At 42.4% G+C, this 19420-nt stretch overlaps 1 protein-coding gene across 1 annotated transcript in view; it reads left to right on the top strand.

The window, feature by feature from the left end:
- Positions 1-3708: 3708 nt before the first annotated feature.
- Positions 3709-19420, top strand: part of VPS26A (VPS26, retromer complex component A) — a 52088-nt gene continuing 36376 nt past the window's right edge. The window contains exons 1-2 of the mRNA XM_012801303.2: positions 3709-3844; positions 14857-15006. Of these exons, the coding sequence (XP_012656757.1) occupies positions 3743-3844; positions 14857-15006 (252 nt within the window). The 5' untranslated portion in view covers positions 3709-3742. The remainder of the gene's footprint in view (positions 3845-14856; positions 15007-19420) is intronic.

Below are 19420 nucleotides of genomic sequence, written 5' to 3'. Positions count from 1 at the left end.
CTCCAACTCTTGGGCTTAAGCGATTCTCTTGCCTCAGCCTCCCAAGTAGCTGGAATTACAGGCACCTGCCACAATGCCCAGCTATTTTTTGGCTGTAGTTGTCATTGGTGTTTGGCAGGTCCAGGTTGGATTCGAACCTTCTAGCTCTGGCGCATGTGGCTGGCGCCCTAGCGGCTTGAGCTCCAGGCGCTGAGCCCCTGATATATAAATTGAGATTACTGATTTTCAAACTTGAAGGTGGCCATACTATATTAACTCAGCTAATAGAGAAAAATAAAATATCAAACAGAAAATAAGAGAAATCAACTCACAGCACAATTGCTTTTTGTTTTAATTAAAGACCTGTGGCCTAATATCTCTAAGAGTTGTTTCTCAGCCTTGAAGAGCCATAAGCCAACAGTAGGGGTACGAGCTCCCACTCCAGCTCTCTCAGTTCCTGCTAAAAATCAGACTCCAAAGACTTAGGGAAGCTGGCCTCACAGAGAAAAGAGGAAAAGTAAAGAACAGGCGCAGCACCTGTAGCTCAAGCAGCTAGGGTACCAGCCACATAAGCAAGGCTGGTGGTTCAAATCCAGCCCAGGCCCGTGAAACAATGACAACTACAACCAAAAAATAGCTGGATGCTGTGGCAGGCGCCTGTAGTCCCAGCTTCTTGGGAGGCTGAGGCAAGAGGATCACTTAAGCCCAAGAGTTTGAGGTTGCTTGAGCAGTGATGCCATGGCACTCTACCCAGGGTGACAGCTTGAGACTCTGTCTCAAAAAAAAAGGAAAGCAAAGAACACCTGAAACAGACAGCTTCCTGGTTGCTTCTCTTCTCAGTCTGCTGAAGCAGAGAAAAATCACTGAGCTGCTTTTCTTGAGGGCCTAGTACTTTTACTTCTTTATTCTCACGCTGCAACCACTCCCTCTGTAGCTGGCTCCATAAATCAGAAATTTTTTTTTTACAATTTTTTCATAGTTTTTTTAATATTTTAAATTCCCAGGCCAGTAAGAATTACTGTAGCACCTTCATTGCACCGAGGTCCTTTTGAATTTCTTTCGCAGAAACGGTAGGGCCTCCTTGTAGTCACCAGATAAGTACAAAGCCTTACCCCACCTGTTTATCTGGAAAAGACAAGATAAGCCATAGGTCACCACAGATTGTGCCCTAGGACCTGCTGAGCCTGCTCCCAAGGCTGCAAGAATGACCAATATTAACCTCTAGCAATATTAAACCCTTCCTTTCTGAGTTTATTAACACCAACCTCCTTTCTCTCTCTCCTGAAAAAATAAAATAGACTCTTGTTTTTTTAGACAGAGTCTCAAGTGGTCACTCGGGATAGAGTGCCATGGTATCATAGCACACAGCAACCTTCAACTCTTGGGCTAAAGCAATCCTCTTGCCTTTTTTTTGCAGTTTTTGACTGGGGCCGGGTTTGAACCTGCCACCTCCAGTATATGGATGGGGCCGGTGCCTACTCCTTGAGCCACTGGCCCCACCTGTCAGTTTTTGTTCTTTTTTAAAGTAGAAACAGGGTCTCGGTTTTGCTTAGGATGGTCTCAAACTTGTGAGCTCAAGCAATCCACCCGCTTTGGCCTTCCAGAGTGTTAGGATTTACAGGTGCGAGCCACCACGCCTGGCCAAACTTTTCCTTTATATTCTACTTATGGTAGAAAAATCTTTCTCTGCCTGAGTACGCATTTCACACCCTTTCAAAACCTTTTTCCTGGCTTGGTGCCTGTAGCTCAGTGAGTAGGGAGCCAGCCACATACACCGAGGTTTCAAGCCAGGCCTGGGCCTGCTAAACAACGACAACTACAACCAAAAAATAGCTGGGTGTTGTGGTGGGTACCTATAGTCTCAGCTACTTGGGAGGCTGAGGAAAGAGAATCACTTAAGCTCAGGAGTTGGAGGCTGCTGTGAGCTGTGACAGCATGACACTCTACCAAGGGAGACATAGTGAGACTCTTGTCTCAAAAAAACCCAAAAAACCTTTTTCCAAATATATACGCTTAAAAGTTAGATTTCTCTCTATGGACTACTTCAGCTGCATCTCACAAATTGTAATATGTTGAATGACCATCATCTTTTAGTTCAAACTATTTTTAAATTTCCATTTATCTCTTCTTCCACCTAGAGGTTTAGAACTATGTTGCTCAGTTTCCAAATATTTAAGGCATTTTCTTATATTCTTTGTTGATTTCTAGTTTAATTCTACTATGGTTAGGGACTTCGCTCTGATCTCAGTCTTCTTCAATTTGCTTTATGGCCTTGCCTCACAGATTTTTTTTTTTTTTTTGACAGAGCCTCAAACTGTCCCCCTGTGTAGAGTACTGTTGCATCACAGCTCACAGCAATCTCCAACTTCTGTTCTCAAGCGAGTCGCCTGCCTCCACCTCCCAAGTAGCTGGGACTACAGGCACCTGCCACAGAGCCTGGCTATTTTTTTGGTTGCAGCTATCATTGTTGTTTGGCAGCCCAGGCTGGATTCAAACCTGCCACCTTAGCTGTGGCTGGCACCCTAGCCACTCAAGCCATAGGCGCCGAGCCGCCTCACAAACTTGATTTTGTTTTGCTGTGTTGAGAAAATTATTGTGCCTTTAGAGTATGAATTTTTTTTTCTGCTTTGGTTATGTACAGAGTGCAGGATGGTGGTTCTACTAAGTCCTGAAATCCTAACCAGTACTTTATTCATCTGGAGGTCTTCTGGGTGACAAAAGAGATGAGGTTACAGGTTAAGCCAGAGTAGTCTTCAGCAGCACCGCTAGGAAGGCCTCTTCCTCTCACAGGTCAAGGCGGAATACTTTAGTTTTGAGCCCTCTAGGGCAACCTGTGGACTTTAGGAAGCCATAAATGTTGTACTCTAAGAATTTTTTTACTATTGATCTTCTATTCAGAAGCGAGAAGGCTAACAAGTTCTCAAAACGCCAAAAATCTAGTAGGAGGAGCTGGATTGCAGTCCAGAAAGACTGACGACCTCCTGATCCGTGGATTAAGCACATCTGTCCTGGGGCCTCAGGTCGCAAACGCCTCAGCCACCCAGCATCACAGCCGAGGAGAGGGCCTACCGTACCCTTCCATTCTCTTTTCCTTCCTTCCCAGTCACTCAAACTTCCATCGAGAAGGAGAACAAGGTGTGGCCAAGGAATCCGACAGCCAACCGCCCACCCGTCAACTGCACGTCTTGTGACAAAAAAAGAGGACCAGGCGGACCTGGCACTCTCACAGCGGCCCAGGCTCCTCCCACTGACGTCAGCCGCCGGGGCCCCGCCCCGTCCTCTGAAGAGGGAGCATGAGGCCCCGCCTCCAAACGGCCTTTTCTCTGCGGGCCCGGTGGCCCGTAGGGCGGGGCGGGAGGCCCGAGTTGGGCCCGGTGCGGGGGGAGGGGATAGAGGAAGGGGATGGTCACGTGTGGCTGGCGGCCTCAGGTCACGTGACGGGGCTCTGTAGTCGAGGGCGCCCGGGGTGGGAGTTCTACTGAGGGAAGAGGAGTGAAGTTGCGGGAACGCGGCGGCGGCGGCGGCGCTGACAATGGTGAGTGCGCTATGGCTCGCGCGCTCGCCTCCCATCCTAGTCCCAGAGCTCGTGGCGGGCCGGCCAACGGCGGGCGGGGAGTAGTAGGAGGAGGGGACGGGCAAGCAGGGCAGGGAGCCGGGTTAGGCCTGTCGGGCCACCCTGGGATCGGGGAAGAGCGGGCGGCGCCGCTTCTTCCCGGTCTCAGCGAGGCCCAAGCACCTCCGGGCGGCGGCGCGCTCTCCTGTCATGTCGGAGCCTGTGCCAGCGTTCTTCGACCGGCTATGGGGGCCCTGGCTGGGGACTCGGAACCCGCCTGTGCGGGGGCTTGTCGTTGCCTCCCCTTCCAAGGTACCCAGTTCCTCCGCTCCTCCCGGGCAGCCTTTCTTCCATACAGGTTGGGTGACACGAGAGTCCCACAGTTCTGGACACTGCGGGGACTTGGTCACTCTCGGTGTGTCACAAGCTTTGTAAACTCTGACATTTTTTAACCTGGATCTGGTGATAGTCTTTGATTCCATTTCCCCAGTTCAAGTTTTTTGTTGATTTTTGTAAAATGGGAGAGGAACAATAAAAGGACGTTGAAATGGGAGACGTCTTTAACTCAAAAAGACACCAGTTTCGTGCCGGCTAAACATTGGCTGTCATTTCCTTCCCCAAGCCATTCTGTGAACTTAACGCGTTGGGTTGGAGTGGCCTAGGAATCAGAGGGAAATCAGAGCCCTCGAACCACAGCTGGTGGGAAGCACGAGAGTAGTGGTTCCCATTAACTGTGGCCACGGTGGCGGTGAACTTTGTGTGTGCAGTCTCTTCTAGAATGGATCTCATTTGGCTCATTTTGTGATAATATTCGTTAATTTCGTTTCATTTAGCAGGCGTACTTTGAGCGCCTACTCTGTATTCTCCTTACCCTATCTGCTTTCCCAGAGTTCACTGGTTCAATGAACTGCTTGACTAAAGGCTAAGCCAGGTTTATTTATTTTTTTAAATTTTTATTTATTTATTTTTGAGACACAATCTCACTCTGTTGCCCAGGCTAGAGTGCCCAATCTTCAGCTTAGTTCACAGCAACCACAAATTCCTGGGTCCAATCGAAGCTTCTGCCTCAGCTTCCCGAGTAGCTGGCACTGCAGGTGCCCACCAGAACACTGGGATAATTTTTCTATTTTTATGAAAGACTGTGTCTCCCTCTTGTTCTTGCTCTTAAACTCCTAAGCTCAGGGGATGCTCCCGTCTCTGCCTTCCAGAGTACTGGAATTAGAAGCATGAGCCACTGCACCAGGCCCAGGGTTATTCTTTTAAAAAACTACTTTGAGTGAATAACTTTTTGCCCTCGGTAGAGTGCTGTGGTGTCACAGCTCATAGCAACCTACAGTTCTTGGGCTTAGGTGATTCTCTTGCCTCAGCCTCCCCAGTAGCTGGGACTACAGGCACCAGCCACAAAGCTGGGCTATTTTTTTGTTGCAATTTGGCTGGGGGTCAGATTCGAACCCACCACCCTCTGTATATGGGGGGAGCGCCCTGAACCAGAAATTGTGTTGCTTTCATTTAAAAAAATAAGTAAAGACCTGTTCGTTCTTGGAGCTTTTTTTCTTTCATTCAAGAAATAATTACTTAGGTGTGTCCAGCAGCCATAAGTAAAACTGAAACAGCCCCTACCTGCACTCTTACAGATTACAAGCTAGAGAGAGAGACATTTATTTGTGGAAATTGTATGTTCAACGTGAAAATTGTATGTTTAATGTGGAAATTACACTTGCAGAAGGGAGGGGCTTGCCTAGACAGTTAAGAAAGTCTTCCATAATTGAATATAATTTGTGAAGAAAACTTAAAAAGCTGTCCTATTTTTTACTTATGTATGTAGTTATTTTAATAAGCTTTTTGAATTGTGCTCGAGAGTGGTTTATTATTGTTTTCAATTTACTCATCAAACTAAATTATAAAGCTTTAAAACATTGAAATGGGGGGGCAGCACCTGTGGCTCAGGGGATAGGGCGTCAGCCCCATATACCGAGGGTGGCAGGTTGAACCCAACCCCAGCCAGCTAAAACAGCAATGAGAATTGCAACAAAAAATAGCCAGGCATTGTGGTGGGCACCTGTAGTCCCAGCTACTCATGAGGCTGAGGCAAGAGAATCCCTTAAGCCCAAGAGTTGGAGGTTGCTGTGAGCTGTGACGTTATGGCACTCTACTGAGGGCAACAAGGTGAGACTCTGCCTCAAAACAAACAAAAACATTGAAATGGGTACAAATGTAATATATACATGAAAATTTGCTGTTTCATTCCTTGTGTATGAGTTATGAGAATAAATTTGGAGAACCTTCTGTCTCACGTTGGTTTGCTTTTCTTTACATCCATTGGACTTGTGAAATTTCTTTAATGATGGCTAAAAAAGCCTGTTGTCTTTTTATGTCTCTACATGTAATTTTACTAGGTGGTTTACAAATTATGTGAAAAATTTACATTAACTTGAAGTCAGTGATAGGCTTAGGTCAAGATTAGAAAACTGTACAAACACTTGCTATGTTTTCATGGCCATCTATATTGCTATCTGTTTATTTAAAAGGTACGTAAGAGTTTTCACTTGTATATTAGTTGTCTGGTATTGCTCCTGAAAACCTTGTATTCTGAATGCTTATTTGAAAATATCTTTTCTAAAATAATTGGGTAGTATTTTTATACTTAAAAGATTTCAAAATTGCTTTCTGTGGTTTTAGCAGAAATCTGCATTACCTTCTACAGTTTTTATTCCCTTTCTTCTAGTCTTTACCATCCTGACAATTCTGTATTTTACTTCCTCTTTCACAAATCAGGAGAAGCATTATAATTTTATTTGTGAATAATTAGAAAAAAAATTACTTTCATGACCTTTTATTTGAAATGACAGAAGATGCATATCTTGACAAAAAAAACTTTGACAGCAAGAATTTGGGTAGGGAATCTTTTTCTTTTATCTCTATCTTTAGAAGGAAAACAAAAAGACAAGTCCCCCGCCCCCAACCCCTAGATATTTTTTCTTGCTGTTGTTTGCTTTTTAAATGTAAGACATCCACAATTTACTGAAGGCTTTTTTTTTGCAAAATCAGTTCATTTTTGATGTGCCCTAATGTAAAAAAAAAAACAGAACAAAAATTTTTTTTTTCTTTTTCGTAGTTTTTGGCCGGGGCTGAGTTTGAACCCACCATCTCTGGTATATGGGGCCAGCACCCAACCGAGCCACAGGTGCCGCCCTGAAAAAAAATTTCTTTTGCTCTTTTATTCTGGATAAAGTGCCATGGAGGCATCATAGCTCACAGCAACCTCATACTCCTGGGCTCAAGCAGTCCTTTTGCCTTAGCCTCCTGAGTAGCTGGGACTACAGGTGCCTGGCCTAAAAACTAAGTGTTAACCCAATGCTAACCTATTACTTTTTTGTATATGTTATACTAGGCTGACTGGCTATGTGTGTCTCTGGAGTTTCACTCTCTTACCCAGGCTAGAATTCTGTGGTGTCAGCCTAGCTCACAGGAACCTCAAACTCCTAGGTTCAGGCAATCCTCCTGCCTCTGCTTCCCAGGTAGCTGGGACTACAGGTGCCTGCCACAGTGCTGATGGATTTTTCTTTTCTTTTTTCCCCCTTTTTTTATAGTTGGGGATTTATTGAGAGTACACAGAACCAGGTTACATTGATTGCTTTTGTTAGATAAGGACACTCTTATATTTGTGTCCTGCCCCCAAAAGGTGTACCATACTTTTTTTTTTTTGAGACAGAGTGTTGCTTTCTCACCCTCAGTAGAGTGTTCTGTGTCACAGCTCACAGCAACCTCAAACTCTTGGGCTCAAGTGATTGTCTTGCCTCAGCCTCCTGAGTAGCTGGGACTTTAAGTGGCTGCCATAGCACCAAGCTGTTTTTAAATAGGGTTTCACTCTTGCCCAGGCCAGTCTCGAACTCTGGAGCTCAATTGATCCACGGCCTTGGCCTTCCAGAGTGCTAGGATTATAATAAGAGTGAGCCATTGTACCCACCTCACCCAACCTTATACTAGGCTTTTAAAAAAACTACTGTGTTTCCCTGAAAATAAGACCTAACCCCAAAATAAGCCCTAGCAGGATTTCTATGCATTTGTTAAATATAAGCCCTACCTCATAATAAGACCTAGTGATGGGCCATGCATTTTGGTGCGCAGTAAGGAAGACTGGAATACCTTTTATCTGCCACAGCTCCTTTCTCCAAGACATTCGCACTTGTGCATGTGCATCCTATTGGGCACGTGCGAACGGCTAGGGGAAAGGAGTTTACACATCACTAGCGCCAGCCCCCACCAGCAAGGTCGGCTTCCCCTATCAGGTTCCAGAAGGTGACTTAACTGTATTTGAATAAATGTAGATTGTTGTATTATACTTAATAAAAATAAGACATCCTCTGAAAATAAGCCCTAGTGTGTCTTCTTGAGAAAAAATAAATATAACACAGTGTTTTACTTTAGGGGAAACAGTACCTTTTGGACTCAGCACCTATATCTCAGTGAGTAGCGTGCCGGCCACAAACATTGAAGCTGGTGGGTTTGAACCCAGCCCGGGCCTGCTAAACAGCAAGGACAACTGCAACCCCCCCCCCAAAAATAGCCTGGTATTGTGGTGGGTGCCTGTAGTCCTAGCTACTTGGGAGGCTGAGGCAAGAGAATTGCTTAAGCCCAAGAGTTTGAGTTTGCTGTGAGCTGTGACGCTATGGCACTCTACGGAGGGCAACATAATGAGACTTTGTCTCAAAAAAAAACCAAAAACCTTTTGATTTCTCTCAATTTTAGTTTTTTAATTGTATTGACAAGTAAGCCTACTTTTTACTTTATTTATTTATTTATTTAGAGACGGAGCCTCAAGCTGTTGCCCTGGGTAGAGTGCCGTGGTGTCACAACTCACACTAACCTCCAACTCCTGGGCTTAAGTGAGTCTTCTGCCTCCATCTCCTACGTAGCTGGGATTACAGGCGCCCGCCACAACACCTGGCTATTTTTTGGTTGCAGCCATCATTGTTGTTTGGCGGGGCTAGATTCAAACCCACTAGCTCAGGTGTGTGTGGCTGGTGCCTTAGCGGCTTGAGCCACAGACACTGAGCCTACTTTTTACTTTAGTTGTGAAATATTTCATGCATATAGAAAATAATAGAGGGGTGCTGCGCCTGTGGCTCAGTGGGTAGGGCGCCAGCCCCACATGCCAAAGGTGGCGGGTTCAAACCTGGCCCCTGCCAAACTGCAACAAAAAATAGCCGGGCATTGTGGTGGGCGCCAGTAGTCCCAGCTCCTCGGGAGACTGAGGCCAGAGAATCACCTAAGCCCAGGAGCTGGAGGTTGCTGTGAGCTGTGATGCCACAGCACTCTACTGAGGGCAACAAAGTGAGGCTCTGTCCCTAAAAAAAAAAGAAAGAAAGAAAGAAAGAAAAGAATAGAGGATAACACTTTTTTTGTTTTGTTTTGTTTTGAGACAGTGTCTCAAGCTGTCGCCTTTGGTAGAGTGCTGTGGCTTCATAGCTCACAGTAACCTCCAACTCTTGGGCTTAAGCAATTCTCTTGCCTTAGCCTCCCAAGTAGGTGAGACTACAGGCGCCTGCCACAATGCCCGGCTATTTTTTGGTTGTAGTTGTCTTTGTTGTTTGGAAGGCCCAGGCTGGATTCGAACCCATCAGCTCCAGTGTATGTGGCTGGTGCCCTGACCTCTTAGCTATGGACACTGAGCCAGTTTCACATATAATTTTAATACTCAGGAATTTTTAATTTTCAAAAATGATATCAAAATAAGACTTATTTATAATTATATTATTAGTTAATTTTGAAGTTTTATAAAACTAAGTCTATTTTGTACTCTTGTAATTAATGGCAATTTTAGTTCTGTTAAAATTTTTTTTTGATTATTTGATCTTTTAATGTCAGCTTTCAAATCCCAAGTGCAGGTGGCACCTGTAGCTCAAGTGGCTAAGGCGCCAGCCACATACACCCGAGCTGGTGTATCATACCAGGCGCCAGCCACATACACTCGAGCTGGTGAGTTCGAATCTGGCTCGGGTCTGCCAAACAATGACAACTACAACCAAAAAATAGCCGGCACTGTGGCAGGTGCCTAAAGTACCAGCTACTTGGGAGGCTGAGGGAAAAGAATTGCTTAAGCCCAGGAGTTTGAGGTTGCTGTGAGCTGTGATGCCACAGCACTCTACCCAGGGCTATATAGCTTGAGGCTCTGTCTCAAAAAAATAATAATAAGGGCAGCGCCTGTGGCTCAGAGGAGTAGGGCCCATATGATCCCATATGCTGGAGGTGGTAGGTTGAAGCCCAGCCATGGCCAAAAACTGCAAATAAATAAAATAAAATAAAAATAAATAAACAAATCCCAAGTACAGCTTTTGTGTGTTAAGTATATGCATGTGGGGAAAAGTTACTATAGTATTTCTTTTTATCTATAAAAATAGTTTTTATAGTTTTCAAATCTCATTTTCTTTGAAGTAGCTCTGAGAAATTTCAGGGGAAATGGGAACATTAATTTTCCTGCCTCTGTTTTATAACTCAATGTGAGTTAATCTTGTGGGTATCATAAAGAAGGAGTGCTGTCACTGCTAATTGGTATTATAAAAAAATCTTTTTTTTTTTTTTTTTTCAAGACAGTGTCTCACTCTTGTCACCCTGGGGAGAGTGCAGGGGATTCAGGCAACTGCACCTGCAACTTAGAAATTCCAGGCTTAACTGAGCCTCCTAGAACTCCTGGGCTTAAGTGAGCCTCCTGTTTCATCACCCTGAGTAGTGGGACTACAGGCTACCACACCTGGCTAATTTTTTTCTATTTTTGGTAGAGCTGGGGATCTTTTGGTCAGGCTGTTGTTGAACTTCTGACCTCAAATGATGCTCCTACCTCAGTATTCTGGACTGCTAGGATTACAGGGGTGAGCCAGTGGACCCAGCATAAGTGATAATATCTTTTAACAGATGTGATTTTGTTTCCCCCTGTTTAGCTGGCCCGGGCCAGGTTCAAACCCACCATCCTCAGTTCGCCTGTAGCACATAACCACTGTGCTCCGGGCGCCGAGCCAACCCCATGTAACATAGCTACTTGAAGGTGTTGTCTTCTACCTTCGTCATTGCGCCTCTCACGCAGCCCCCTTCCTTGCTAGCTCAGTGATTTGCACATAGTTGATCATTAGTAAATACTAGCTGATTGATTTTGATCTGCTATACATTCTTATTTCTCTAGTCCATAGAAAAAAATATACTACAGTATTTCATAATTTGCTATTTTGAGGAAGTTTTGAATTTAAGACTTGGAGTATGAAAGCTAACTAGGAATGGACAGTGCACGCGACCTATCCATTGATACTTTCCATTCTCATGGCCAAGTAGCTCACACCTGTAATCCTAGCATTCTGGGAGGCTGAGGTGAGTGGATTGTTTGAGGTTAGGAGTTTGAGATCAGCCTGAGCAAGAGTGAGACTCTGGGAGGCTGAGGTGAGTGGATTGTTTGAGGTTAGGAGTTTGAGATCAGCCTGAGCAAGAGTGAGACCCTATGTCTAAAAAAATAGCTGGGCATTGGCCTGTAGTCTCAACTACTAGGGAGGCTGAGGCAGTGAGGCAAGAGGATCGCTTCAGATGAGGAGTTTGAGGTTGCTGTGAGCTCTGAAGCCACGGCACTTTGCCCAGGGTGAGACTCTGTCTCTTATTTATTTATTTATTTATTTATTTTTTAGAGACAGAGTCTCACTTTGTCTCCCTCAGTAGAGAGCTGTGGCATCACAGCTCACAGCAACCTCCAGCTCTTGGGCTTAGGTGATTCTCTTGCTTCAGCCTCCCGAGTAGCTGGGACCACAGGTGCCCGCCACAATGCCCAGCTATTTTTTGTTGCAATTTGGCCTGGGCCAGGTTTGAACCCGCCACCCTCAGTATATGGGGCTGTCACCCTACCCACTGAGCCACAGGCACCTCCCAAGACTCTGTCTCTTAAAAAAAAAAAAAGATACTTTTTACTTTTGCTTTTCTAAATTAATTTAGAGTAGTTTTCTGATTGGTATTAGTTTTCTGGTTAAAATTTGACTGTGTTATTTGTAATGTTGCCAGAAAACATTAAAACATCTTGCCAAAAAGAATGTTTGCTTTTTCTATCTTTGGAATATGTTAGAAGTACTAATCTGGCAGTTCTTTTAGTTGGTTTCTTAAAATTATAGTCCTTTTCATCAATATAGGATTTAGGATAACTCTGTCTCATTTGATCATAGTATCACTTAGTGCCCCATATATCTTTAGCTTGCTTGCTGTTAACTTTGTCACCTGAGGACATAACTTTGATTTAGCCCAAGTTCCATGCTCTACTTTGCTGCTGTATTAAAGCTCATTTGCTGGGAAAAGCCTAGTCTCACCAATTCTTCCAGATTTCAGCTAATTTCATTTGTGTATTTATTATTACCAAGATGCTATGTGTTTATTCAAAATTATTTAAACATTCAGCAAGTATTGAGATGCCTTCTACTAAATGCCATACGTTGTCTTAGATGAGCAAAGAATAAGCTGTCTATCCTCATGAAGCTTACAGTTCAGTAGGAGAGTACCAGATAAGCCTTTCGAGACTTAAGTTTGGAGAATCCAATTTTGATGAGGAAGTCAAGGGAAGGCTTCATAAAGGAGGTGAATCAAACTGAAACTCAAAAGGTTGAAATTTAGTTAGGATACTTTGGTTCTAGGACAAGAACAATACTGGCAAATGTGATGAGCTGTTGCCAAAAAAACTCTAGTCATCTGAGGCTGAATGGCTGGAGAGATGGATAAGGTCAGATATTTGTAGGCCACAATACGGAATACATTCTGTGTGTGTATAACAGCAACTGAAGTAAACTGTGGGAAAGTGCACAAGTATATAACTTGATGAATTTTCACAAACTAAGCATACTTGTATGTCAAGTGCTCAGATAGAAAAAAACAGAACATTACTACCACCCCAGAAGCTTCCCCTTTGTGCTTTCTTTCAACCACTTCCTGACTTCTAATATTCCGAAGGTCTCTGTGAAAGCTTTGAGACAGACTATATTATGATCCATTATTTCACTTCCAAGAAACAGTCAACGGCAGCATCCTTTCTGATTTACCTGTGTAAATTGCAACTTGCTTTGCTTATCGGTGTTGCTGGGAGGGCCTAATTTGTCTCCATCTGTGGAGGATGGAGGATGAGCAAGTGGAGGCAAGTCTAGGCACATTTCTGACATTGTTACTGGTGATGAAACCCGGATTCACCAGTTTGATCTAAAGAATAAATATTAATTAATAGGCTCAGCACCTGTATCTCAGCAGCTAGGGTGCCAGCCATATACACTGGAGCTGGCGGGTTCAAATCCAGCCCGGGCCTGCCAAACAACAATGACAACTGCAACAAAGAAAATAGCCAAGCATTGTGGCAGGCACCTGTAGTCTGAGCTACTTGGGAGGCTGAGGCAAGAGAATCGCTTAAGTCCAAGAGTTGGAGGTTGCTGTGAGCTGTGATGCCATGGCACTCTACTCTGTCTCCAAAAAAAAAAAAAAAAAAAAAACTATCAATAGTGTGGATTTTTCCACATAAAAATTCACCAACAAAAGTGGCCCCAAAGTGTAAGAAAGAAAATGGTGGAAACTTTCTTTTCCAAAAGTGGGTTATGTTGCATCTGTTCCTCTGGAGGAAAAATGAGTTACTACTTAGTGGCACATAACAGTATGTCTACCAAAAGTTTCAGAAAGCTTCAAGGAACAATGGCCAAGGACAGGTCTGTAGGGGACCATCTTGTACCTTGACAGTACGTCTGCCCTCACAGCAATTTGGTTCCTAGAGTCCAAGGAGGTTAAATTTATGACTCATCCCTCAGGCCCCATGTGATTATTTCCTGTTCTCTGCAGTAAAAAATTGCATGCTTGGAAGAAGGTTCTACAGCTCTGAAATAGCTGTTCACACCTATGAAAGTAAGCTTATATCATTTGAAGAAAATGAGTGGAAAGAGTGTTTTCAAAAATGGCTTTATAGAATACAAATTGTATGGAATATTCTTATTATTTTGAGAAAATATAGTAATCAAAATGATTTTATGTTTTTTAATTTTTGTGTATCAAAATTTTTGTAGTATCCTTTGTATAATGTATGTCACATGGTTTTGGCTTATTGTATATGTGTAATCATACAGTATGTATTCCTTTTGTGTCTGGCCTTCACTTGACATTATGTGTTTGAGATTCATCCTTGTTTGTATGTAGTTATCTCTCTATAAGTCTGTTGCTGTTTGCTGTTCCTGTGATATCAATATGTATTAAGATTTATTCTCTGATTCATTGACATTTGGATTGTTTGAGGCTTTTTGAACAATGCTGTTATGAACATTCTTTTTCTTTTTTTTTTTAAAGAGACAGTTTCATTTTATTGCCCTCGGTAGAGTGCTATGGTGTCACAGCTCACAGCAACCTCCAGCTCTTGAGCTTAAATGATTCTCTTGCCTCAGCCTCCTGAGTAGCTGGGACTACAGGGGCCTGCCACAATGCCCGGCTATTTTTTTTGTTGCAGTTTGGCTGGGGCCAGGTTCGAACCCACCACCCTCGGTATATGGGGCCGGCATCCTATTCACTGAGCCACAGGCGCTGCCCAGTTATGAACATTCTTATAGTTGTCTCTTGGTTCAGGTATATGAGTTTATGTCTAGAATATATACCTTGGGGTAGAATTGGTTAGGTTACAGGATATGTACATTTTCAACTTTACTAGACAGTGCCCAACTATTTTCTAAACTTGCTGTTACAATTTATACACCTGCTAGTGCATTGAAGGATTTTTTAAAAAGAAATGATGCCCGATTTATGTTTTTAAAAAATCACTTTTGCTGTTGTGCAGGGCAAAGTAAGGGATATGGGATGACACAGGAAATTGTTCTCTGTATAAATTTAAAAAGACTAGAAGCATAGCATGCTTGAATTTGTTTAGTGTTTTGTCTTTTTTTGTGGTAGACACATTACATGAAATTCACTATCACTAAACTTGTACAGTATTTTTTTTTTTTTTTTAGAGACAGTCTCACTTTATTGCCCTTGGTAGAGTGCCGTGGCGTCACACCTAACAGCAACCTCCAACTCCTGGGCTTAGGCAATTCTCTTGCCTGAGCCTCCTGAGTAGCTAGGACTACAGGCACCCACCACAACATCCAGCTAAACTTGTATGGTATTTTTAACTATACATATCGTTATACTCAAATTAGTTCAATTTTGATGTAGTATTTGATAGAAGTTCTTGTTATTTTCTTGTAAACTTACAGACGTGCAGTCTAATGGTAGGTTATAGGTAATTAAATTTGGATTACAAAATGTAGTGACTAAACATAATTATGAGCATTTTCATTTTATTTCAGAGTTTTCTTGGAGGCTTTTTCGGTCCAATTTGCGAGATTGATATTGTCCTTAATGATGGAGAAACCAGAAAAATGGCAGAAATGAAAACTGAAGATGGCAAAGTGGAAAAACACTATCTCTTCTATGATGGAGAATCTGTTTCAGGGAAGGTAAATCTTTTGCTTGGCAAATTACCCGATTATAGGATATTAGAATAAGTCATCAGCTGTGTTTTTCCTAAATTTGAACAATTTTATTAGAGTTGGAAATTTTTTTCCTGAAGGTCAGTTAAAATCCTTGATTGATTAAAATGTTTATAGGAAAGATTCTTACTCAGGAAGGCTTTCGGGACAGAGTCTCTGAATTTCATGTATTATTTTCTGTTTGTGACTATGTGCATCTGTCTGGTTCAGTTTCTCCAGAATCGGGCTGTGATCCACCCAAAATTTATTTCTGTTGTCTGTTGATCTCATTCCTTGTTACTCTGTGGAGGACTTAAGTACTTTTAGAATGTATCTATGCATGGTCAGATACATTTATGATCTTTCTATAAGGTTTTACTTTCCCCCCCTTATTTTAGGGGCTATGATCAATACTCATTATTCTGTGATATTGGAGAATGGTGATAACAGACACAAGCCACAAAACATTTCAAATAATTTTGAAAATACAAAAGATTAGGATATTCTCTCCTTTGCTTGTTAAAGTAACATATAATTGTGGTAGATAGTTTGAGAAAATAAAATATGTATAGTCTTATGTGGAAATAATGTACTGTTAATATTTAGGTGTGTTTCCTTCTTATCTCCCTGCATCAATTAATGATTTTATATATATATGCACACATATATACACTATCGTGCTTGTACATATACCTGTATGTGTAGGTATAGTATATTAAGTATACTTTTTCCCAGTTGTTGGATACTTAAGTAGTTTCTGGCTTTTGGATGGCTTTTAGTATACTATTGTATCTTTGGCAATAAGGACATCATATACATATATTTTTCTGTAGATTTCTGTAGGATAAGATTATTTCCTTAGAATACATTCCTGGAAGTGAGTTGCTGGGCCAAAAGACTTGAATATTTGAAGGTTTTTAAACACATTTATCTGGAAAATTTTTTTATATCAAATTATGTGTCCACTTATAACAGTAGTTCGCAACCTTTCTAATGCTGAGGCCCTTTAATACAGTTCCTGTGAGTCGCAACCCACAGGTTGAGAACCACTGACTTACAGGGTCTTGTTTCACCCAAAGCAGCACTCAATCTGATCTCTTTAATACTTGCTATTTTGAAAGGCAAAAATGATCTTATTTTAGTTTGCATTTCTTTGGTTACCAAATAGTTTGAACCTTGGTTTATCAACTGTTCAAGATTATTTTTTCCTGCATTGTCTGTTCGGGTCCTTTGCCAAGTTACCAGTTGGGTTTTTAGTCTTGTATCTGAAAGTGAATTTTTTGGTTTTCAACTTTACTTCCCTGGTACTCTTCCTTTAAAAAAGATGGAAAGATTAGCGGTGCCTATGGCTCAGTGAATAGGGCACCGGCCCCATATACTGAGGGTAGTGGGTTCAAACCTGGCCCCGGCCGAACTGCAACAAAAAATAGCTGGGTGTTGTGGTAGACACGTGTAGTCCCAGCTACTCGGGAGGCTGAGACAAGAGAATCGCCTAAGCCCAGGAGTTGGAGGTTGATGTGAGCTGTGATGCCATAGCACTCTACCGAGGGCAATAAAGTGAGACTGTGTCTCTAAAAAAAAAGATGGAGAGAAAGAAAGGCATAGGCTTGGTGTCCATAGCTCAGTGGTTAGGGCGCTGGCCACATACTCCGGGGCTGGTAGGTTCGAATCCGACCTGGGCCTGCTAAACAACAATGACAACTACAACAACAACAACAAAAATAGCCAGGCATTGTGGCGGGTGTCTGTAGTCCCATCTACTTGGGAGGCTGAGGCAAGAGAGTTGCTTAAGTCCAAGAGTTTGAGGTTGCTGTGAGCTGTGACGCCTTGGCACTCTACCAAGGGCAACGTAGTAAGACTCTATCTCCAAAAAAAGAAGAAAGAGGCGTAAAGGAGAGCAGATAGGGATCATCAAAAGGATGGAACAAGGCTAGGTGTAGTGGCTCACGCCCCTAACACTCTGGGAGACCAAGACAAGAAGATTGCTTGATCTTAAGAGATTGAGAGAAGCCTGAGCAAGAGCAAAACCCCATCTCTACAAAAAATAGAAAAATTTGGCTTGGAGCCTGTGGCTCAAGGTGCTAAGGCACCATCCACATATACCTGAGCTGGCAGGTTCGAATCCGGCCTGGGCCCACCAAACAGCAATGACGGCTGCAACCAAAAAATAGCTAGGTGTTGTGGTGGGCCCCTGTAGTCCCAGCTACTTGGGAGGTGGAGGCAGGAAAATCACTTGAGCCCAGGAGTTGGAGGTTGCTGTGAGTTGTGATGCCACAGCACTCTATCCAGGGTGATAGTTTAAGGCTCTGTCTCAAAAAAAAAAAAAAAAAGAAAGAAAGAAAAAGTAGCCAGATGTGGTTGCGTGTGCCTACAGTCTTAGCTGCTGAGGAGACCGAGGCAGGAGGATTGCTTGAGCCAGGAATGATGCTGCCATTGTACTCTACCTGGGACGACAGAGTAAGATTCAAAAAAATAAAACAAAAGGATATAGAGTGGTGCCTGTGGCTCAGTGAGTAGGGCACTGGCCCCATATACTGAGGGTGGTGGGTTCAAACCTGGCCTGGCCAAACTGCAACAAAAAATACCCGGACATTGTGGCAGGTGCCTGTAGTCCCAGCTACTCGGGAGTCTGAGACAAGAGAATCACCTAAGCCCAAGAGCTGGAAGTTGCTGTGCGCTGTGATGCCATGGCACTCTACTGTGGGCAATCAAGTGAGACTATCTCTAAAAAAAAAGGGTGGGGCTCAGCACCCATAACACAGTGGTTAGAGTGCCAGCCACATGCACAGAGGCTGACGGGTTTGAGTCCAACCTGGGCCTACTAAACAACAATAACAACTGCAACAAAAAATTAGCTGGGAGTTGTGGCAGGTGCCTATAGTCCTAGCTATTTGGGAGGCTGAGGCAAGAGAATTGCTTAAACCAAAAACTGGAGGTTGCCGTGAGCTGTGATGTCATGGCACTCTACCCAGAGTGACAAAGTGAGACTCTGTCTCAAAATAAAAAAAAGAGTGGAACATGTCAAATGAAAGAATGTATTGTTTGGCCTCTGGAAAAGACAGCTTATTAATGGATTGGGTAGGAATACAGTCTAATCTTCATTCTAGGGAGAGATTGAACTTGCTAGTATCTTAGAAATTTCATTCATAGGCAGGGCAAGTAAGTATCTCTCCTGCTAAGTTGTAAGCTCTTTAAGATCGGGGATCAGAGTGTTCTGTAGGTTCCTTAAAATATGGTGTTAATTATATAACAGGCTTTCACTAAATATTTATTTTATTTATTTACTGTTCTTATAGTTTTACTGTTTACTGTTTTTAGTCTAGTAGAGAATATTCCCTGTCTAGTTCAAAGTAATCTTCGTATCATGTGGGCCAGTTTAAAGTTATAATTTAAAAAAAAAGTTATAATTCAGAATTGCTAGAAATCATATATAGACCTAATTAATTATTACATATTGTTTTTTAAAAAAATGATCAAATCTCTTACAGGTAAATTTTTTCTGTTCAAAAATTATGTACCTTGAATCTGTTTATTGGCCTGAGATTTTTTTTATTTTTAACTTTTTTATTATATAAAACCCATGTACAAAACCACACAAAGTAATTAGAAGGTATATTTTCTTGTAATTACCAATTAAGTCAAGAAATAGAACTTTGTGAGCTACTCCATGTGTCCTATCCCAATCATAGACGACCCCTTCCCACAAAAGTAACCACCATGCTGACTTTTACAGTAATAAACTTTCCTGTTCTTATATCTGTCTTTCCCCCTTCCCTCCCTTTCCTTCCCCTCTCCTCCTGTCAAGATAGAGTCTTCAAACATAAAATTTATCTATTTTAAGTATACTTAAAATTGAAGGTAAATTTACAGATTTGTACAACCATCCCTATTATCTAAACAAAAAAATCCCTGTATCATTAGCAGTCACTCTCCGTCCCCTCCGTCTAGTCCCTGACAACCACTAATCTACTTTCTAATTCTATGAACTTACCCATTCTGGACATTTTATATAAATGGAGTAAAATGTGTGATCTTTCGTATCTGATTTCTTTCACTTAATATGTTTTTGAGGTTCATCCATACTGTAGCATTTGTTATATTTCATTTTTTAAATTGCTGATTAGTATTCCATTTTATGGCTAATACCATATTTTATTTATCTGCTCACCAGTTGATGGGTGTTTGGAATGTTTCCACTTTGGGGCTGTTTTAACATTTGCGTACTAGTTTTTCTGTGGGCCTATGTTTTCATTTTTCCTTGGTATTTATAACTAGGAGTAGAATTGCTGGGTTCTAGGTAAACTTACATTTAATTTTTTTAAGAAATTGCCGGCTCGGCGCCTGTGGCTCAAGTGGCTAAGGCGCCAGCCACATACACCTAAGGTGGTGGGTTCGAATCCCC

The sequence above is a fragment of the Otolemur garnettii genome, unplaced genomic scaffold, assembly GCF_000181295.1.
Source record: "Otolemur garnettii isolate 467f Iridium unplaced genomic scaffold, OtoGar3 scaffold00008, whole genome shotgun sequence".
NCBI lineage: Eukaryota > Metazoa > Chordata > Mammalia > Primates > Galagidae > Otolemur > Otolemur garnettii.
This window is presented reverse-complemented; position numbering and strand designations above follow the sequence as displayed.